Source organism: Hemiscyllium ocellatum, chromosome 15, assembly GCF_020745735.1.
Source record: "Hemiscyllium ocellatum isolate sHemOce1 chromosome 15, sHemOce1.pat.X.cur, whole genome shotgun sequence".
NCBI classification, from domain to species: Eukaryota; Metazoa; Chordata; class Chondrichthyes; order Orectolobiformes; family Hemiscylliidae; genus Hemiscyllium; species Hemiscyllium ocellatum.
Window position 1 is genome coordinate 41604612 of NC_083415.1, and position 22239 is coordinate 41626850.

At 39.6% G+C, this 22239-nt stretch overlaps 1 protein-coding gene across 3 annotated transcripts in view; it reads right to left on the bottom strand.

Annotated features, from left to right (window-relative positions):
• The window catches only part of LOC132822762 (nucleolar protein 4-like), a 278882-nt gene that overhangs the window by 29959 nt on the left and 226684 nt on the right, over positions 1-22239 (bottom strand). For all 3 annotated transcript variants that reach the window (XM_060836076.1, XM_060836073.1, XM_060836075.1), the window contains 2 exons: positions 18584-18775; positions 7007-7165 (listed from right to left, as the gene is read on the bottom strand). In XM_060836076.1, the coding sequence (XP_060692059.1) occupies positions 7007-7165; positions 18584-18775 (351 nt within the window). The remainder of the gene's footprint in view (positions 1-7006; positions 7166-18583; positions 18776-22239) is intronic.

Genomic DNA, 22239 nt, shown 5'->3' on the forward strand with positions numbered 1-22239 from the left:
TTTACTCCTCAAAAGACATCCATATACCATCTTCCACCTTTTCCAACCCTGTTTACTCACTGCACACTATCCTACTTGAATTTGTTTTTCCTCAGGACCTCATAAATAGTAACTTCTTAACACCATCTCCTTTTTTCCACCTGCTAAATTATCATATAGGTAAAGCATAAGTTTGGTATCAATAAATAACTGCTTTTGATTTAAATTACTCCTTTATTGGGAAGGAGAAAAAAATGCATTTATATGACACACTATTGTAACCGTAGGACATCACAAAACTCTTCACAGCCTCAAACTCAAAGGAAAACTCAGTGTGCCACTTCTAATTCCTATATAGCTAGCTACATATTGCAGGACTAGACCATTTGATCTCTTGAGGCTGTTCTGCCATTTGATAAGATCATAGTTGATATGACTGTGTTCTTTACTTTCTTATCTACTTGTTGATGCCCTTAATCAGTTATTTATTTGTTTTTAAATCACTCCACAAGTTTCCTGCTTGGAATGTCATCTTCACTACTGCTTTCTACAGTTTTCAAAGACATGTGGGCTGTATTTGAACCTCAATATAGACTCTAGTAATTTCTTGACAACAGATATTAGCTGAATTCCTTCATAATTTCCTGATTTCTCTCTCTAAGTTTCTTAAATTAGAGGGTGGCATGCACAATTTTCCAATCAAAAGGAATAGTTCCTGAAACAAGAGAATTTTGGAAGATTATAGTGTTTCCAACTACTTTCTTAAAACACAACAGAGCAGAAACCATCTGGTCCTGGGGAGTTAACACTCTGTTGTGCCATTATTTTCTTTTTACAATACTTTTGCTTAATATAATTTAGGTGGTCCCTTTACCTGATTCAATATTTGCTTACTTGGGATATGTGTGTCACTATGATTTTCAGCGACAGTATCAGCAATTTTCAAAGGGACCAATGATATTTCGTATCAGCCTCTTTTTCCTAACAATTGCAAAGAATGTTTGTGTTGGTTTTGATATCATTTGCAAGTTTATTTCCATGCCAAAATACTTCCATACTTTCCATCACTGAATCCTATATTACCAAAATTCTGGAGATTACATTAGACAGAAATTGAACTCGGGCAGCAATGTAAATACTGTGGCATGAGACAAAGTCTGAAGGCAGGAATTCTACAGAAAGTAAGTGACCTCCTAACTTCCCAAAGCCTGTCCATCATCTACAAGGCACAAGTGAGAAGTAATGGAATAATCTCCACCTGCCTGGAATGATCCAATAATACTCAGCAAGCTCTACACCACCAAGAATGAAGAAACCTGCTTGATTGGTACCTCATCTACCAGCTTCAACTTATACTCCCTTCCTCACAAATGCGCAATGACAGCATGTGTACCATCTACAAGATGCAGTGCAGTGATTCACCAAGGCTCCTTCAATAACATCTTCCAGTCCATCACCCTCACCAACCAGGACAAAAGCAGCAGATGCATGGGAAACATCTGCAAGTTCCCCTCCAAAGTACACACAATCCTAACTTGGAACTATGTCACTGTTCATTCACTGTTGTTGAATCAAGATCCTGGAACCTCCCTCCAAACAGTGCCATTGGTGTCCCTACACTCCTACAGCAGTTTAAGAAGGCAGGTCACCCCATCTTCTCCAGGGAAATAAGGAATGGGCTATAAATGTAGAAAATTGGAGCAGGAGTAGGCTATTCATTATGATCATGGCTGATCACCTAACTCAATAGCCTATTCCCAAACCTCCCCCATATCCTTTGATCCCTTTAACCTTCACGTATTATATTTAACGCCTCCATGAAAACAGACAATATTTTGTTTTCTGTAGCAGAGAATTCCACAGGCTCATCACTTGCTGGATGAAGAAATTTCTCCACAAATCAGTCTTAAAGGCCATCAGAAACATCTTTCTTGCATCTATAAGATCATAAGATATAGGAGCAGAAATTAAGCCATTCAGCCCATTGAGTCTTATCCATATTCTCCTGCCTTTTTCCTGTAACCCTTGATCCCCAAGAACCTATCTATCTCAGTCTTAAATACACTCAATAACTTGGCCTCCACATCCTTCTAAGGTAGTGAATTCCATACATTCACCACTTTCTGCCTGAAGTAGTTTCTTCTTATCTCTGTTCTAAAAGGTCTTCCCTTTACTCTAAGGCTGTGCCCTCGGCTCCTAGTCTCTCCTACCAATGGAAAGATCTTCCCAACATCCACTCTGTCCAGGTCATTCAGTATTCTGTAAGCTTCAATTAGATCCCCCCCATCCTTCTAAACTCCACTGAGTACAGGCTCAGACCCCCCCCCCCCCCCCCAAATGTTCTTCATATGTTAAGCTTTTCATTCCTGGGACCATTCTCATGAACCTCTTTGAACACACTCCAGGGCTAGTACATCCTTCTTGAGATATGAGGCCCAAAACTGTGCACAACACTTCAAAAGTGGACTGACCAAAGCCTTATTGAGTCTCAGAAGATGTATCTGCTTTTATATTTAAGTCCTCTTAAAATAAATACCAACATTGCATTTGCCTTCCTAACTAACGAGTCAAACTGCAAGTTTACCCTGACAGAATCCTGGACTAGAACTCCTAAGTCTCTTTGCACTTCAGACTTCTGAATTTTCTCCCCATTTAGAAAATAGTCCTCTATTCTTTCTACCAAAGTGCATGACCTCACACTTTCCCATATCGTACTCCATCTGCCATTTCTTTGCCCACTCCCTCTAACTTGTCTAAATTATTCTGCAGCCTGCTCACCTCCTCAATGCTACCTATCCCTCTACCTATTTTAGTATCATCTGCAAACCTAGCCAGAATGCCCTCAGTTCCTTCATCTAGATCATTAATGTACAAAGAGAAAGGTTGTGATCCCAACAGAGTCCTGCAGACCACCACTTGTCACTGGCTGAGAAGGACCCTTTTATCCCCACTCTCAGCTCCCTGCAAGACAGCCAAGCCTCTATCAATGCTAACACCTTGCCTCTTGACACCATGGACCCTTATCTTACTCAGTAACCTCCTGTGTGGCACCTTGTCAAAGGCATTCTGGAAGTCCAGGTAGATAACATCCATTGGCTCTCCTTGGTCTAACCTGCTCATTACTTCCTCAAATAATTCTAGCAGATTTGTCAGGAATGACCTCCCCTTGATGAAACCATGTTGACTTTGCCCTATTTTACCATACACTTCTAAGTATTCAGAAACCTCATCCTTCACAATGGATTCCAGGATCTTACCCACAACCAAGGTTGGGCCAATTGGTCTGTAAATTTCTGTCTTCTGCCTCACTCCCTTTTTAAACAGGGGTGTCACATAAGCAATTTTTCAGTCCTTATCAATCACCTCTCCACTATCTCTTCAGCTATCTCCCTTAGAACACTGGGGTGTAGTCCATCTGGTCAAGGTAATCCACCTTCAAGCCATTCAGTTTTTCTAACATCTTTCTACTTTCTCTTCAGTGTCATTTTTCACTTTTGCCTCTCAATGTTCACTTTTGCCCTTTATATATCTAAAGAAACTCTTACAGTCTTCCTTTATATTACTGACTAGCTTAATCTCATATATAATCTTCTCCCTCCTTATTTCTTATTTTGTTGGCCTTTGTTGGTCTTTGTAAGCTTCCTAATCCTCTGGTCTCCCACTGCCCTTTACCACATTATATGTTTTCTCTTTTGCTTTTATGCTATCCCTGACTTCCATGGTTGCCTCATCATCCACATACCATGCTTCTTTGTCCTCGGGATGAATCTCAGCTGTGTCTCCTCAGTTAATCCCAGAAACTCCTGCCATTGCTGTTCCACTGTCTTTTCTGTGGGGCTGCTCTCCCAGTCAATTTTACCCAGCTCCTCCCTCATGTTTCTGTAGTTGCCTTTATTCAGCTGAAATACTATTATCTTTGTTTCTATCCTGTCCCTCTCAAATTGCAGAGTAAATTCAATTATATTATGATCACTGCCTCCTAAGTGTTCCTTCACCTTAAGATCCTTATCAAGTCTGCCTTATTGCACAACACTATTTCCAGTATTGTCCGTTCCCTAGTGGGCTCCACCACAAGCTGCTCCAAAAAGCTATCTCGTAGATATTCCACAAATTCCTTTCCTTGCAACCCACACCACCCTGATTTTCCCAGTCCACCTGCATATCGAAATCTTCCATGATCACTGTAACATTGCCTTTCCTACACACCTTTTCTATCTCCTGGTGTATCTTGCGCCCCAGCTCCTTACTACTGCTTGGAGGCCTATACATAACTCCAACTATCGTTTCTTTTACCTTAGCGGTTCCTCAATTCTACCCACACTACCCTGTCTAGTCCTATAAATGATGGCCTAACCAGTGATGCCAGCATCCCATGAACGAATCTTAAACAATTATTATGATTGCCGTTAGACAAATGTTCTTGCACTGTTTGGCTATTAGTTAATTACTAAAGCTAATATGACATGAATCTATGTTGGTTCTAGCATGAACTGTCATAGAAAACTATTCTGGACATCCTCAAGAAATTCACAATTTTTATGATGTGCTAGTTTGCTTATCCCAAATGATTTAAAAGTTAAAATTCCCCATCAAAATCAATCTGCTTTTAATACATACTTCTCTATGCATTTGTATAAACTACATTTCACAGTTGTTATGGGTTGACCCATACACAAATCAGCTTCTATTCTTTTATCTCACTTAAAAGGTCTCTACTGCTTGCTTACCTCATTATACACTTTCTTATCATTAGAGTGAAAGTATTTTTAATCACTAATTCACTCTTCTTCCTCTACAATCTTACCTATTTTTTTTTCTGTAGACCATACCAGGTACATTTGATTCTCATTCTCATCATCTTGCAAACATATCTCACAGCTGAGGCCATAAGTTTGGAAGAGCTAAGGAGTGCACATCAAGTGGATCTTTAGATTTAATGTATGTTGCCTTCTGGTTTGCAGTCTGTATGGCTGTGTGAAGATATTTCTGTCTAATTGGTTAAAGTGCTTTTCTGCTGCTTCACCCGCTCACAGACACTGCAAATCGTGAGGATAGAACTAGGTCATATGTAGGATTAGCAGAAATTTCCACTAACATCCAAAACATTACTGGGTAAATATGTGTGAAGTGAATGATGAAAGGTGTTCCTTGAATCCCTGAAAGAAAATGTGGGTCGATTTCTAACACAGAGAAATGCCCATGCTTTTTTTTATATTGATGCCTCTTCAACTGATTTAGAGAGTAATATGTCTGATTCAAATGCTGGTGTTTACACTGCTAAGTTATTTTCCTTTATTTTTCTGCAATATCATTTTTTTTTGGTTTACTTTCATGACTTCTAAACTCAACTATTCTGACAGATTCCTTGTTGGTCTTCCACATTCTACCTTCCATTAGCTAAACGTCATCTAAAACTCTGCTGCCCACATCTTAACGCACAGCAAGTTCTATTCCCCTATCACCACTATGTTCACTGACCTATATTTGTTCACAGTAAAGCAACATTTCAGTTTTACAGTTCTTATTCTTGTGTTCAAATCCCTCCTTAGCCTTCTCCCTTTTACATCTGTAATTTCCTCCAACTACTCACCCTCTGAGATATCTCCACTCTTTTAATTCTGGCCTCTTGTCCAGTTCCAGTCATAAATGCTCCATCACTGTGGTTCTGCCTTTGGTTGCTTCGGCTCCAAGCTTTTAAATTCATTACTACACCTCTCCATCCCTCTACCTTGCTTTTTTAAATTTAAAACACTTGTTAAAATCTTTGACGAAGCTTTTTTTCACCTAGCCTAATACTTCCTTATGTGTCATATATTGATTTATAATGCTCCTTTAGATGGTTAGTTTTATTTAAAAAGCTACATAAGTATCAGTTGTTGCAGTTATCAATGGATGAGGCTACTGGTGGGTAAAGGATCCAAATTTAGCTGTGCCAAGGTCAAGATCCCCTTTGGGAGATATCATTCCCCCCGCAATCTAAATTTAAATGTCTAGAATAAAATCTGCTTTGGTTGCACAGATTTATACACGAGAGGAAAGAAGACAAATATACAAAGATACCAACAAAGTTTCTTTAGATTTACTGCCAGTTCTTACAGTCCTTATGTTCATTTAAAATAAGCATCCCTGCCACAATGAACATCTGTCCTTAAAGAATGTGTCAATCTCTGCTTTTGCCTCTGATTTTCAAGAAGTCTTTTTTCCTGCCATTTGCCTGAGTATACTATCATTAACTAACACCAACTGATCCAAGTGATATCGTGTCAGGTAGCTGGTGATCTAAACTACTATGGATTGTGATATTAAATTGCTAATTTAAATCAGTATTTAATCTGTATTCTTATGTCTAATTGTTGAGGAACACCTTCCTAGATCAGCAGATGTTTGTAATTCCCTGGCCTTTCTGCTTGGGAGCCAGATCATTAAGGTCAGAAAAATGTCAGAAAACAACAGTTTTTATTCTTTTTTTATACATACACTTCAGTGCTTTGTAGTATGATAGACAGGCTTTAGACATAACAAAGCAGGCTAAGTCTGTCATGCTCTCCTAGCCTCAACTGATAATCAAATTTGCAGCCAGGCTTCTACACCAACACAGTAGGGAAAAAAAGTTTTTAAAAAACCATGATGTGGAGGAGCTGGTGTTGTACTGGGGTGGACAAAATTAAAAATCACACAACACCAGGTTATAGTCCAATAGGTTTATTTGGAAGCACTAGCTTTCAGAGCACAGCTCCTTCTTCAGGACAACCATCTGGTGTGATAACCTGGTGGACTATAACCTGGTGTTGTGTGATTTTTAACTAAAAAAAACAGTGATGGTTCTAACTGGAGGGAGAGGGGGACAAGAGAACAATGAATCCACATTGCTCTGACACTACACTTCTTGTTGATATTATGTTTGCTTCTCACATGTGTAACAGCAGGTTTCAATCCAAAGGAGTTTTGAAACTCACACCCACCAGCTACACAAGAATATTTCAGAGGGAACTCTGGGTGGGCCGCCTCGCGAAACGCAGCGTCTCACCTCAGAGGAAGAAAAACCAGATGTCCGTCTCACCCTCCAGCAAGCACGCTTCCTGTTGGTTGAAGAAGGAGCTGAACCAGCGACAGCAGTCATGAAGAAGTTGGAGGCTCCCTCTTCCCTGTCTTCCTGTCTGAAAGAGGAGGCATGTAGGCGAGACGCCTAAAGAAATAAAAAGGGAGGGCGAGGATAAATGGACAAATGCAGGTGCAATTACCCTTGTTTGAATTGCAAGCTGATTTTATCACAACACTACTCCTTTTACACCTATATTTGAAAATTTCTATTAAATGTGGCAAGGTTGACAAAATGTGAAAGAAGTTAATGAGAATGATTTGTTTCTACATTTGCAATCACGGTTTTCGACTTTATAGCATCATACTGATTGAATTAAAACAATTATCAGGCCTAACTGAAATGCTTTAGCTTTGCCTCATGGACCATTTTACATGCTTTTATACATGACCTACAAATACTGCTGGTTCCATGAAAACTTGGCATCTTATGCTGCTGGCCATAGCTGCACCTAATTTACTTTGTGGTTGCTAATGGTTACAGGAGATCTAGAGCACAAATGTGGCATTTACTCCAACATCAAAGTTTGGATCAGAACAATTGCAATCTTACACTTCACTAACATTTGCATATGGGAGCTCTCCAGTGACAGGTTCAATACTTCCTGTGAATAATTCAAGTCTGAGTGATGAGCAATCCAGTACTCCTACTGATGGATAAATCATAACATTGTTCTTACTGTTTAGAGACTTGGAAGTGGCAAGAACCAAAGATCATGTTTTCAAAGTTTTTTGCCACAAACGTATTTGTTTTCCAGAGCTGTACAACTAATAAAAATCAAAGGTAATTTGGGAATCATCTTCTGTTAATTTAATTGGTATCTTATCCTCAATGAGGCAGAACCAGAGTCTTTTTAAAATTCAAGATATCAGGGTTTGGAAATATTTGTTTGGTCTCAGAAACAATCAGGGAATAGTTACAGTACAGAGGGAGGCCATTTGGCATATTGCATATGTCCTAGGTACCTAACGATGGAGCAGCACTCTGAAAGCTCATATTTCCAAATAAACCTGTTGGACTATAACCTGATGTTGTGTAATTTTTTATTTTCCTGGAAAAGCACAGCAGGCCAGGCAGCATCCAAGGAGCAGGAGAATCGATGTTTCGGGCATGAACCCTTCTTCAGGAAGGATTCCCGAAGAAGGGTTCATGCCCGAAACGTTGATTCTCCTGTTCCTTGGATGCTGTCTGACCTGCTGCGCTTTTCCAGCAACACATTTTCAGCTCTGATCTCCAGCATCTGCAGTCCTCACTTTCTCCTAAATTTTTATTTTGTCCACTCCAGTCCAACACTGGGACCTGCACATCATAGCTCTCTTGAACCTGGTCCCATTCCGACCTTATCCCTATCCTGCAACAGTTTTCTCTTCAGGTAATTACTCAATTCTCTTTTGAAAGCCTTGATTGATACTCTATGCACTATATTCTCAGGCAGTGTATTCCAGATTCTAATCAGACATTGTGTAAAAAAGGTGTTTCCTTATGTCACAGTTGCTTCTTGGTTCTAGATGTTTGTGTCACTGGAAAGGTTTCTCTCCATCCAACCTGTCCAGACCTGTCATAATTTTGAGCATCTCTATCAAATCTCCTCAATCTTCCTTTACTCAAAGAGAAAAAGCTCCAGATTATCCAATCTTCCAGGTAACTGATGTTCTCAACCATTCTTCCTGAACCTTTTTGCACCTTCTTTACAGTTTTCCTAAAATATGGTGTCCAGAATTGGACATAGTACTCCAGTTGAGGTTGAAATGTATTTTGTGAAAGTTTATCATAATCAGTAACAATAATCATCGTCACAAAACATAGAAACTTCCATCATCCATACTCAGCAGCAGTAACCCAAAGTCACCTGCATGAGAGATGATGGATGAAATGATTATCTTAATATCAGGCAATATTAAGTAGCAAACTTACCACTCAAGGCAAATTCTGCTAGTTTAATCTTTTAAAATTAATGCAATAACCTGATGACCCCATGTCTTGATTGAAATTGTTTGCTGTATGATTAATTTCAAGTTCATCACATCAAGAAGCTGGCAGAAAGGGTTGTAGAAAATGGAAAAATGTTTCACTGAGATGCTCATTGTTGTTTTTTTAACTTGCATGAGGAAAGATAGTTATTGTTTTAAAACCCAGTGAAAGAGTTAATTGCTTTATACAACATTATCTCACTTCATTTGATTTTTTAATTGTATTAAGTTTTAGCTTAAAAATAAAAAAGAAATGAACAGTTTGTAGGATAAAATTTAATAGTCAACTAATCTGAATGGCAACCAAGATATCCAAATTTAGAAAAAAAATGATTATAGTTCTAAATTTGATAAATTATGAACTTTTTCAGTTCCAGAGTACAACACACCTTAGAGTAGTGCATTCTGTGGCACTTGCAAATTACAAAGTGCATTTTTTTAAAAAGAATGCTTGTAATTCTGGGATCCTAGTTAAAGAGAACTAAAAGTGAAAATAATATCAAAATTCAATTGTTAATTGTTTCTTAAGGATAAAACTGTACAAACTGTTTTGAAACAAAGTTAAACTAACCTATGTCAATAATTGCTGTCTGATACTTGCTTCTCAGAAACTTTTCATGGTGCAGATACCTACTTAACTTATTTGTATCTGCAGTTGTCCGTTAAGAATCTCTCACTATGCAAGACGAAAATGAGAACACACATAGACTCACAGAACTGTACAGCATGAAAACAGACCCTTCAGTCTAACTCGTCCATGCCGACCAAATATCTTAAATTGATCGAGTTCCATTTGCCAGCATTTGGCCCATATCCCTCTAAAACCTTGCTACTCACATAGCCGTCTAGATACCTTTTAAATGTTGTCATTGTACCAGCCTCCACCACTTCCTCTGACAGCTTATTCAATACATACAGAGGGTGATGTGTGAAGAAGTTGCCCCAGAGGTCCCTTTTAAATCTTTCCCCTCTCACCTTAAACCCACCCCAGGAAAAAGATCTTGGCTATTCACCTTATCTATGCCCCTCATGATTTTATCAACCTCTATAAAGTTACTCCTCAGCTTCTGAAACTCCAAGGAAAATAGTCCCAGCCTATTCAGCTTCTCCCTACATCTCAAACTCTCCAACCATGGTAACATCCTTGTAAACCTTTTCTGAACCCATTCAAGTTTTACTACATCCTTCCTACAGCAGGGAGACCAGAATTGCATGCAGTATTCCAAATGTGGCCTAACCAATGTCCTACACAGCCACAACATGACCTCCCAACTCCTATACTCAATGCTTTGACCAATAAAAGTAAGCATTAGTAACAAATATTGGGAGCTGATCTCATATCACCAGGTTCAGTATGATCCCGGTTACCATTGCTCCATGATGTACAGGGTCATTTGATGATAACATACAGTTCGATTTAGCTGAGAAAACTAACTTGTTGCATTTGTACAAAGGAAATGGATGGTTTTTAATTTGATTCCAAAACCCTAGTCTCAACACTTCCATCAAAACTGACTATCTTTCAATAAAATTGTAAAAATTAATCTGGGTGCATAAACAACATCTTGAAGGATACAACATTAATCACTGATCAAGTAGATTGCCACTCACACAACCAAATATTTACCGTGGAAAGTAAGGACACAGACAGGAAAGCAGATAGTTTTAATCCACTGTCCTGCAGAGCTTTCAATCTCAGTGAACTTTAAAGTGCCAAATGGACAGATAGACGAATTCTCCCACTGGCCACTGACCACCATCAAGAGTGGAAAGAGAGAAGACAACAAGCTCCACTCAGAATGGAGCATGACTTGGTGTGCTGAAACTGACAGAGGGGAAAAACTGGTTGTAGGAGAGTTCCAAGAAAGAAAATGGGCAAACTTCAAAGAAAACCATTACTAAATAAACTCAATATATAGCCACTTAGTATGTCAACAACATCCACCAATCCCAATGATATGCATCTTTGACAACCCCAATTACATCAGTTAGCTTGTCAAAGCCTCTAATATAGACACGTTCCTAAAGAGCTTCATGGGTATAGAATTCATGTACATGGTTGAGAATGAGTTTCAAAGCAAAAGAGATTCGACCCAATGCGACACAGAGGAAAAGTAAAGTACATACGAGAATGTGTTATTGCAGGCGTCTTAGTGGAAATAATTGCAAATAATTTTTGTCCCAAGGCACATTCTGCCGAAACAGCAAACATCACACTTGCCAAAATCAGGGAATCCATGCCCTACAAGGAGGCTCCATGAACAATCCAACAGCTTCGATTTGTACAACATGATCAACACATGGCATAGTACTTACAGTTATATAGGTCACGATTCTTTAACAGTGCCTTCTGTTAATAGTTCTTAGGAGCTGGATTACTTTCAATAGCACTCTATCTTCTAAGTAACTCAATTCACAATATTCCCCCCATGCTGTTCCTGCTCACTAGACTCCCAATTTACTATTTCCTGCCCAAATTCCAATACCCTATGATCTTTCTTTTTGGCATTCCCAATGAGGTCATGATCGGTTACTGTGAAGATATCAGCAGTTGCATTGAACCCAGATTTTATCTGAGGATTAGACTACATTGTTTCAAAAAGTATTGGTACTAGGACAACTGGAGCTTTCAAGACTGAGATCAATACATTTTTGTTAGCCATGGGTGTCAACGGATAGAGGCTAAGCCAGCTAAATGAAGTTAATATACCATTTGAAAAAGCTGAATAGCAAAGAGTGCTTGGACTGGATGACCTACTTTTGGCTTGTTCCTCTTTGCTATGACTTGAGTTTGGGAGTGGTGAGACTGTACCAAAAGAAGATTCCAATTGTTTATTCATTTTTAGATTCAGTTGTCTAAATGGTGAGGAAAACAATTTATCTTTTCCTAAAGAAAATATTCACTCAAACATAGCTCTGTAACAAATAGAGAATGCCGTGCTTGGATTTAAACCCCCACTTTGCAAGAGATGATTTTTTTTAAAATAAAGATATTTTTTAAAAAACTAGTAACATATTCCTTAAAACCTTTTGCTTTCATTTATTTTGAAACAGAAACTGAATGAGAAATTCCCAGTTTTATGAGAGGGAACTGAACATGTAGTATACACATAACATGGACAATACACAATTAATAAAATACCAAATATTAGAACCCAAGTAATCAAAAACAATTTGGATTATGTTTTAGTTACAAACTGAGATACTTGTAGAACAAGATTTCTAAATCAGTAGTTCAAAAACCCACATAATCCCATGTAATTAAAATGCATCTTATGTTGACAATGTAAACTAGTGATGAGACCAGAGAGAAGATAATGGGAAAACAGGGAATGCAGAACTCCAAGACAACCATTGCTGCTTTAGAATTTTCACCTGCAAAATATCAGCTCATGACGCCACATGGAGTTTCAACCCCCACTTTGGGATGCCCCACGTAGGGTAGTTTTGAGATAATTCAGCATATGTTTCCAATAGTTTTATTGGATAGTGAGACTTCCATCCCTCAGTGGGAGAAAGTCTCACTTTTTGGAGCTGCTAGTCAATCTGATTGGCTGTTCTAGCAGCACCACAACTTGTTACTATGCACTGGTGGGATGTTAGGCAGGCCCATGGTCAGCAAATATCATTACTGCATATGAATCTGTTGAACAAGTTTATGCATGAATTACTTAGATTCAAGACTTAAGCAAAGAAATATTGACTCATTTGTACTGTCTATATATATAGCTGCAAATCATTATGATACCTCTGGTAGGGTTCCAATTTATTTATTTATAGGCTGCAGACTTTAGCCACTGCCCACTCTCTGTACTATGGGGGACAGCTCCAGGGTGGCGGGTAGGAGGTGGGTTAGTCACCCAACCTTTATTTCATACCCTCCACCAAAAATTATGTTTGGCAGGGACACATAATATCCAGTCCTACAAAATTCCACAACATGTTGCATTACTATACATATACACACAATTCTTCAATTGTGTTCACCATGGAATCTATCAAAATTAGGTTTTAATTAGTGTTCTGACTACCTCACCTTTTTTAAAAAAAATGCTCACCTTCACACTGACAGCAGTTTATTAAGTTTCATGTATACTTACTCAACCAGGCCAAATAGTAAAACTTAAAACACAAAATGCATTTCTCAGTTTTTAAGGTGCACTGATATAACATAACGTTACAAATGCCACCCAGTTAGAATATAGCTTTATCAGGTTTTAGAATAAAGAACATTACAGCACAGTACAGGCCCTTCGGCCCTCGATGTTGCACCAACTTGTGGAACCAATCTAAAGCCTATCTCTCCTAAACTATTCCATTTTCATCCATATGTTTATCCAATGACCATTTAAATGCCCCTAAAGTTGGCGGGTCTACTACAGTTGCACACAGGGCATTCCACACACCCACTACTCTCCGAGTAAAGAAACCACTTTTGACATCTGTCCTATATCTATCACCCTTCAATTTAAAGCTATGCCCCCTTGTGCTAGCCATCACCATCCAAGGAAAAAGGATCTCTCTGCCCATCCTATCTAACACTTTGATTATCTTATATGTCTCAATTAAGTCACCTCTCAACCTTCTTCTCTCTACTGAAAACAGCCTCAAGTCCCTCAGCCTTTCCTCATAAGATATTCCCTCCATACCAGGCATCATCCTAGTAAATTTCCTCTGAACCCTTTCCAAAGCTTCCACATTTGTGGGCGGCACGGTGGCACAGTGGTTAGCACTGCTGCCTCACAGCGCCTGAAGACCCGGGTTCAATTCCCGACTCAGGCGACTGACTGTGTGGAGTTTGCACGTTCTCACCGTGTCTGCGTGGGTTTCCTCCGGGTGCTCCGGTTTCCTCCCACAGTCCAAAGATGTGCGGGTCAGGTGAATTGGCCATGCTAAATTGCCCGTAGTGTTAGGTAAGGGGTAATGTAGGGGTATGGGTGGGTTTCGCTTCGGCGGGTCGGTGTGGACTTGTTGGGCCGAAGGGCCTGCTTCCATACTGTAAGTCTAATCTAATCTAATCTTTTCTATAATATGGTGACCAGAACAGTACGCAATACTCCAAGTTCAGCCGCACTTGAGTTTTGTACAGCTGCAACATGACCTCGTGACTTTGAAACTCAATCCTTCTACCAATAAAAGCTAACACATCGCATGCCTTCTTAACGCCCCTATCAACCTGGGTGGCAATCTTCATGGATCTATTTACACGAACACCAAGATCTCTCTGCTCACCTAACATTGCCAAGAATCTTACTATTAGCCCAGTACTCTTTTCCTGTTGCTCCTTCCAAAGTGAATCACCTCACATTTTTCCACATTAAACTCCATTTGCCACCTCTCAGCTCAACTCTGCAGCTTATCTATATCCCTTTGTAACCTGCAACCTCTTTCGCCACGTTCATAACTCTAGTGACCTTAGTGTCATCCGCAAATTTACTAACCCATCCTTCTATGCCCTCATCCAGGTCATTTATAAAAATGACAAACAGCAGTGGCCCTAAAATAGATTCTTGCGGTACACCACTAGAACTGAACTCCAAGATGAATATTTCCCATTAACCACCACCCTCTGTCTTCTGTCAGTTAACCAATTTCTGATCCAAACCGCTAAATCACCCTCAATCCTATGCCTCCGTATTTTGTCCAATAGCGTACCATGGGGAATCTTATGCAACACCTTACTGAAATCCATATACACTACATCAACCACTTTACCCTCATCCACCTGTTGATCACCTTCTCAAAAAACTCAATAAGGTTTGTGAGGCATGACCTACCCTTCATAAAACAATGTTGACTATCCCTAATCAACTTATTCCTTTCGAGAGGATTATAAATCTTACCTCTTATAACCTTTTCCAACACTTTACCCACAACAGAAGTGAGGCTCACTGGTTTATAATTACCAGAGTTGTCTCTACTCCTCTTCTTGAACAAGGGAACAACATTTGCTATCCTCTAGTCTTCTGGCACTATTCCTGTAAACAATGATGGCATAAAGATCAAAGCCAAATGCTCTGCAATCTCCTCCCTGACTTCCCAGAGAATCATAGGATAAATCTCATCTGGCCTAGGGGGCTTATTTATTTTCACACTTTCCAGAATTGCTAATACCTCCTCCTTGTGAACCTCAATCCCATTTAGTCTAGTAGCCTGTGTCTCAGTATTCTCCTTGACAACATTGGTATTCACACTGGAAAAAGACGATGAAAAATATTCATTTAGCACTTCCCCTATCTCCTTGGACTCCATACACAACTTCCCACTACTATCCTTGATTGTCCCTAATCTTACTCTAGTCATTCTTTTATTCCCTATATACCTATAGAAAGCTTTAGGGTTTTCCTTGATTCTATCTGCCAACCACTTCTCATAACTCCTCTTAGCTCTTCTTAACTCTCTCTTTAGGTCTTTTCTGGCTAGCTGGTAACCCTCAAGAGCCCTAATTGAGCCTTCACGTCTCACCCTAACATAAGCCTTCTTCTTCCTCTTGACAAAAGAGATTCAACTTCCTTAGTAAACTATGGCTCCCACACTCAACAACTTCCTCCCTGCCTGACAGATACATACTTATCAAAGACACACAATAGCTGTTCCTTGAATAAGCTCCACAGTTCAATTGTGTCCATCCCTTGCAGTTTCTTTCCCCATCCTGTGCATCCTAAATCTTGCCAAATCACATCATAGTTGCCTTTTCCCCAGTTATAATCTTGCCCTGTGGTAAGAATACCTATGCCTTTCCTTCGCTAAAGTAAACATAACCAAATTGTAATCACTATCACAAAAGTGCTCACCGACCTTCAAATCTAACACCTGGTCAGGTTCATTACCCAGTACCAAATCCATTGTGGCTTTGCCTCTTGCTGGGTTATGCACATACTGTGTCAGGAAACCCTCTTGCACACACTGGACAAAAACGGACTCATTTAAAGTACTCAAACTATAGTATTTCCAGTCAATATTTGGAAAGTTAAAGTCTTCCATAACAATCACACAGTTACTCATGCTCCTATCCAGAATAATCTTTGCAATCCTTTCCTCTACAGCTCTGGAACTATTTGGAGGCCTCTAGAAAACTCCCAACAGGGTGACCTTTCCTGTCCTGTTTCTAACCTCGGCCCAGTAGACGAGTCCTTTCTGCCACCGTAATACTATCCTTGACTAACAATGCCACAACTTCCCCCTTTTACCATTTTCTCTGTTCTTACTGAAACATCTAAATCCCAGAACCTGCAACAACCATTCCCATCCCTGCTCTATCCATGTCTCTGAAATGGCCCCAACATTGAAGTCCCAGGTACCAACGCATGCTGCAACTTCACCCACCTTATTCTGGATGCTCCTGGCATTGAAGTAGACACACTTCAAACCACCTTCCTGTTTGCTGGTGCACTCTTGCTACCTTGCAACCATATTTCTGACCTCATTACTCTGAACCTCCTGGAGATTGGAACTATAATTTATGTTCTCATCCACCTGCTGAATTAGTTTAAACCACCAAAGAGCATTAGCAAACCTTCCCCCAAGGATATTGGTACCCCTCTGGTTCAGGTGTAGACCATCCTGTTTGTAGAGGTCCCACCTACCGCAGAATGAGCTCCAATTATCTAGGTACCTGAAGCCCTCCTTCCTGCACCATTCCTGTAGCCATGTGTTCAACTCCTCTCCTTATTCCTTGTGTAGCTAGCACATGGCACGGGCAACAAACTAGAGATAATAACTCTGTTCTCTCTCCATGTTTTCACTCTAACTCCTTGTGTTTCTGCCTTAAATCGTCTTCCCTTTTACTACCTTGGTCATTAGTGCTTATGTGGATCACAACTTGGGGCTGCTCCCCCACCTCCTCAAGAATCCCAAAAATATGATCAGAGATATCACCAACCCTGGCACCTGCGAGGGAACACACCAACCATGAGTCCCACAGGTTCCCACAGATTCCTACAGAACCTCCTATCTGTCCCCCAAACTATGGATTCCCCAATGACTGATGCTCTGCTCTCTCTCCCCTTCCCTTCTGAGCAACAGGGACAGACTCTGTGCCAGAGACCTGTACCCCATGGCTTACTGCTGGTAAGTCACCCACACCCCCAACAGTATCCAAAGTTAGTTTTGATCCATACTAAATCAGCAATCCACTTTCCTGACCAAATCTGAATTTCAATGTACAATTGTTTTTGTTGGGATCTGTGCAAGCTGTGCAGGAGGGCAGATCAAAGTTCCATTAACAATCAAATGAAAAATATACAATTAAGTGAGGGTAGCTCCTCTCTACTTTCACATTTTGTCTTTCATTTCACTAACTTCAGGAAATTGACAGTATGGTGCTTTCTGTGATACATGTCCTTTCATCCTGATTATTTGGTTTCTTCTGTTTAGTAGCATCAAAGTTCAACAAATCAGAAGTTGTATTCCACCACTGCATGAATGGAACACTCTGCCACAGTGGTACGATGATTTCTAATTCATAACTGTACTCACACAGAGTATTCTGGAGAAGATATCCATTTTTGCCTTTAGATATCCTGTGCAGTCGATCATTTTCAAACTTGAGTACAGAGAGGGAACCTACTGCTACCTCCCTGCCAATACTGCGTTGCAACAAATGCTTGGTCTGTGAGCAAGAAAATGAGAAAAAAATTCTCTGGCCACAGCTCTCGTTCTAGTAAGCAAAGTCTAGCAGAGAAGGAACAAACATTTGCACGCATAGATCTTGGGGCAATATTCCATTCAGGCCGTGATGCTGTAATTGCTACATGATCTGTAAGGACCTCACTACCTTCAGGCAGATGTCCTTGGACTTTGCAATTTAAAATAGCAGTCAGCAGGTTTGGGGGTGATTTCCTGTCACTTAATTTTAACTTCATTTCCTAACTTTATTCCTGACAGATACTGGAGTTTTGGAAGGAGGTTTAAATTACCCCAAATTACCAAGCCATTCAAAATTAGCATTACTTATAACTACTGTAGTTAGCTTTAATGATTGTTATGCTCATCAATGGACAGTTTTCTATTTCATAAAATCGTATTTCATGGAATGCTTTATATTTGCTGGGCTGACCAAAATTAAAATATTGAGACATGCATGTTTTAGCAATAACACTCATTTTCAAATGAACATTGAAAACAATGATCTCTAGATACAGTGTGTATGATCTGGGCATACTGAAGAGACTTTAAGCTTATTGTTATTTGAAGCCAGAACTCTCTTCCCAGACAATCTCTGACACTCTGTCACATGATGTTAGTTAACTATCACAACTGGAACTGCAGTTAATCTAGTCATGGCAATGTTAGCGGACTTCAAAGCACGTTTGACAAACAATGAAAAAAAATGTATCAGCTTGAGGAACAAAGGTGTATTTTAAACATACACTCGAAAAATGATTACAAATCTTTAAAACTAATCTAGTTTCCTTATTGAATACATATGTAAGCATGTTGGAAAGTAGAAATATACTGTTTTGATATGACTCTAGTTTTGTAAATGACTTAACCGGACACACTGAAATCTTGCTTTAGCATGAAGACCTCTCACCAGTTCAATGCCATTTTTTTTCATTCGCCTGCAGGACTTGAGGTAAGTGCGAATGCGCTTTCGGGCTCGCTCCTGAAATTCAGGGAACTGTCGGCTGCATGACTCAATGATAGCTTGAATCTTTTCTTTGGGCTGTTTTGAAATGGGAACCATTCGGTCAAGATTTTCATCAACAAACAGCCTCACAAACATCTGTTGGCAAAAGAAAATATTTTAAAAAGTCACAAATATCTTCAATATTATTAAAACTATTTTATATGTACGGCAGAACAAGCAGGCAGGATGAGGAAATTCTACAATAACAGCATTCTTAATCAACTGATGAAGCTAGTTCAGAAGTCCTGACCAGAATTAATATTGGGTTGTAGCAGCTATGGAGATGAAACTTTCACTGTGTATCAGTGACAAACATAAAATAATATACCTGCTTCAAATCCTTCCACTAGTATTCTTTTGGAGTCATGAATCCAATCATCTTTATCCAAAAGGAATGCACATTAACATCCTTTTTTAAACTTCTCAATCCACCAGTTTAGGCCCTAGTTTCAACATGCCTTGTGATATTTTTCTGCACCTTATAAATATAAGCTGCCTCTGTTGTTATTCTATCTCATTGCTATCTTTGCTTAATTTCAAAGTGCAGAAGCCATGCACACTAAGATTGGACAAATCCATCTCCATTTGGTTGGGAAGCTATGACCTGCTTCAATATCTGTCAGGGTCCTAAGCTAGAAGGATTTAATGCCTCTCAGTGATTACAGCCACAGACTCTTTATTCCATGCAGCATTCTGGGAGTGATTACGACTGCTGAGACCATAATCACACATTCACCTCCCCCATTGTTGAGGAACCATGGAGGAGACATGGATTCAAGGAAGAGTTGGAGCAGCCTTGCCACGGGGGGCAGGGGATCACCAATCACCATTGGGCACAGGGTGTCAAGATTGCCAGGATTCACCTTCTCCCAAACCTAGCATCACGTTGTGTGGGCACCTCCACATATTTCCACATACCTCCCCTCTGCCTGTTCACCCACTTTCAGAGTGAGTGGGTGGAAGTAGTCAAATGAATCCATATAGCTTCATTTGAAACTAGGAATTTCATTTTTTCACAGTATGAAGCTTAATGAAGAAAAATATATTTATTTATATGTTCCGTTTTGTTTTACAACACCTTGTTGTTTCCATCAGTAATAGAGAATTTTCTGTTTATCTTCTTCTAAAGTGGATAAGTTACTTATAGACTATGGTGCTAACAAGGTGCTGCCAACTGATAGTAGAAATTGCACAGAAATCCATTTAGTTGCTTTCTTGCAAAGTTTTAAACAGAAATCCTTTGCTAAAAGTGGAGAAATGTAATCATTAAATTGCAATTAAAAGTTATGTGAAAGGGAGCTACAAAGGCATGCAAATGACAAACAAGTTATAAAAAATATACTTGACTCATTGACACTAGTTCTAAGGATGAAAGGAAACAGAAACATGCATTGCAGCTAACTGAACCAAAGTTAAGACACAGTGGAACATGACCAGGACTTCGACCTCATTTCCACCCTTCATTGTTTTTTTGAGGGTTGGGGAACAGCAATGTTCGGATTAGGTCAGCTCCAATCAATGAGGAACTTTATATCATTGTTGGCTCATTAAGGATCCAACCCCAGTAATCTTTCGCAACGGAGATGGACTCTTTCCTATGTGGAGTTGGTCTGATTCTCAACAAGTTGTTTGAGTTAGCTATGAGCTTAGTGAAACGATGCTACTTGAAGTGGTGATGAAGAGGTTGAGCATTTAAAAGGGCTCTTGACCCATTATACAAAAAATAATTGTTGACAATATGTTACCCTGTCCCAGGTTCCATATCCTGCACTGATATTCGAAACATGGGATATTTTAAACTTCTCCAAATTTTGACCTAAAACAATTATGTGCAAACTGCAGCCGCAACAATGGTTCCTGAAGCAAGTCACTACTTGGCCCACTTTTTGACTGGCCTTCTGGATCCTTGTACCCTTCTTGTCTCATTGGACAGTAGACCCATCTATAGATAACTAGCTTCTCAATTTAGTGAAAAATGTCTACGTTCTGTTTCAAGTTGCAGGTGGGTTTGTGATTCAAAATCCAATCTACCTCACAATTCCTGCCTCCAACAAGCCAATCCAGCCCTTAAAATTAGTTTCAAATATGACAAAACATTCTTAAGTCATTAATAATGTAAAATAATTACTTGAAAGATGTTTTTGTATGTAGTTTGGTGTACTTCAATATATTTGCTGGCTTCACTGAATTCATGTTTTACATATTATTGTCAACATTGACAGAAGTATATTTATATGCTAGCTCAGCAAAGAAAATACATGAAAACTATTTTAATTATTTGTTTGCTTCTGTTTAGTTAGTATGGTAAGTTTATCATGAGGTGCACCACTAATTCATAATGTCAACAATTACAAAATATACCTTTTCACTTCTGTCTACCTTGAGGGTAAGATTCCCTCCAACACTTTTCTTTCATCTTTCTCAGCCAAACTCCGCTGACTGTTGGATGGTCATTAGTCAATTATTAATGCCAATCAGAACAAGTCATTAGGGAATGATTGCCTGTCAGGTGTTCCCTCCTCATTTACAGTAGGTCCACTGTTCCTGCAGTGGTATAACAGGAATTTAAATCCCAGTAAAATGGAAGATCAACCTAACTTTTCAAGGGTCTGCAGTGTGGAACATAACTGTTTAAGCTTTGTTGTAATTATGAAACTTTGGAATTCAATTAAATTTTTTCCTCAAATTTTGAAGAAATGACAACGATATTCATTCTAAAACAACTGCTACAGCAATACATTGAATGACTTCCAAGCACTTCACTGAGAAATATTGCATATATTGCTTTAAAGCCTCATAAAAGAACATTGTGAAAATACATCTAGCAGTGAGAAGGACAAGTTATAGAGAAATCCTCTAGTCCACTGTTGCAGTCGTCATGATTGTCCTGATGAAATATCAACTCTGTTTCTCTCTCTACAAATGCTACCAGACCTTCTTACCTAAACATCATTCATTCAAGATGTAGGCATCATTGGCCAGGCCAGCATTTATTGCCATCCCTAATTGCCCAGAGGGCAGTTAGGAATCAACCACATTGCTGAAAGTCTGGAGTCACATGTAAGCTAAATCAGTTAAGGTCAGTAGTTTCCTTCACTAAAGGACAATAGTGAAGCAGATGAATTTTTATGGCAGTTGACAATAGTTTCATGGTCATCATTAACCCTTTAGCTCCAAATATTTTTGGAATAGAGTGGTGCTGGAAAAACACAGCAGGTCAGGCAGCATCCGAGGAGCAGGAAAATCGACGTTTCGGGCAAAAGCCCTTCATCAGGAATACAGGCAGAGTGCCTGAAGAGTGGAGCGATAAATGAGAGGAGAGTGGGGGTGGGGAGAAAGCAGCACAGAGTACAATAGGTGAGTGAGGTGGGGATGAAGGTGATAGGTCAGAGAGGAGGGTGGAGTAGATAGGTGAAAAGGAAGATAGGCAGGTAGGACAAGTCATGGGGACAATGCTGAGCTGGAAGTTTGGAACTGGGGTGAGGTGGGGGAAGGGAAAATGAGGAAACTGGTGAAGTCCACATTGATACCCTGGGGTTGAAGTGTTCCGAGGTTGAAGA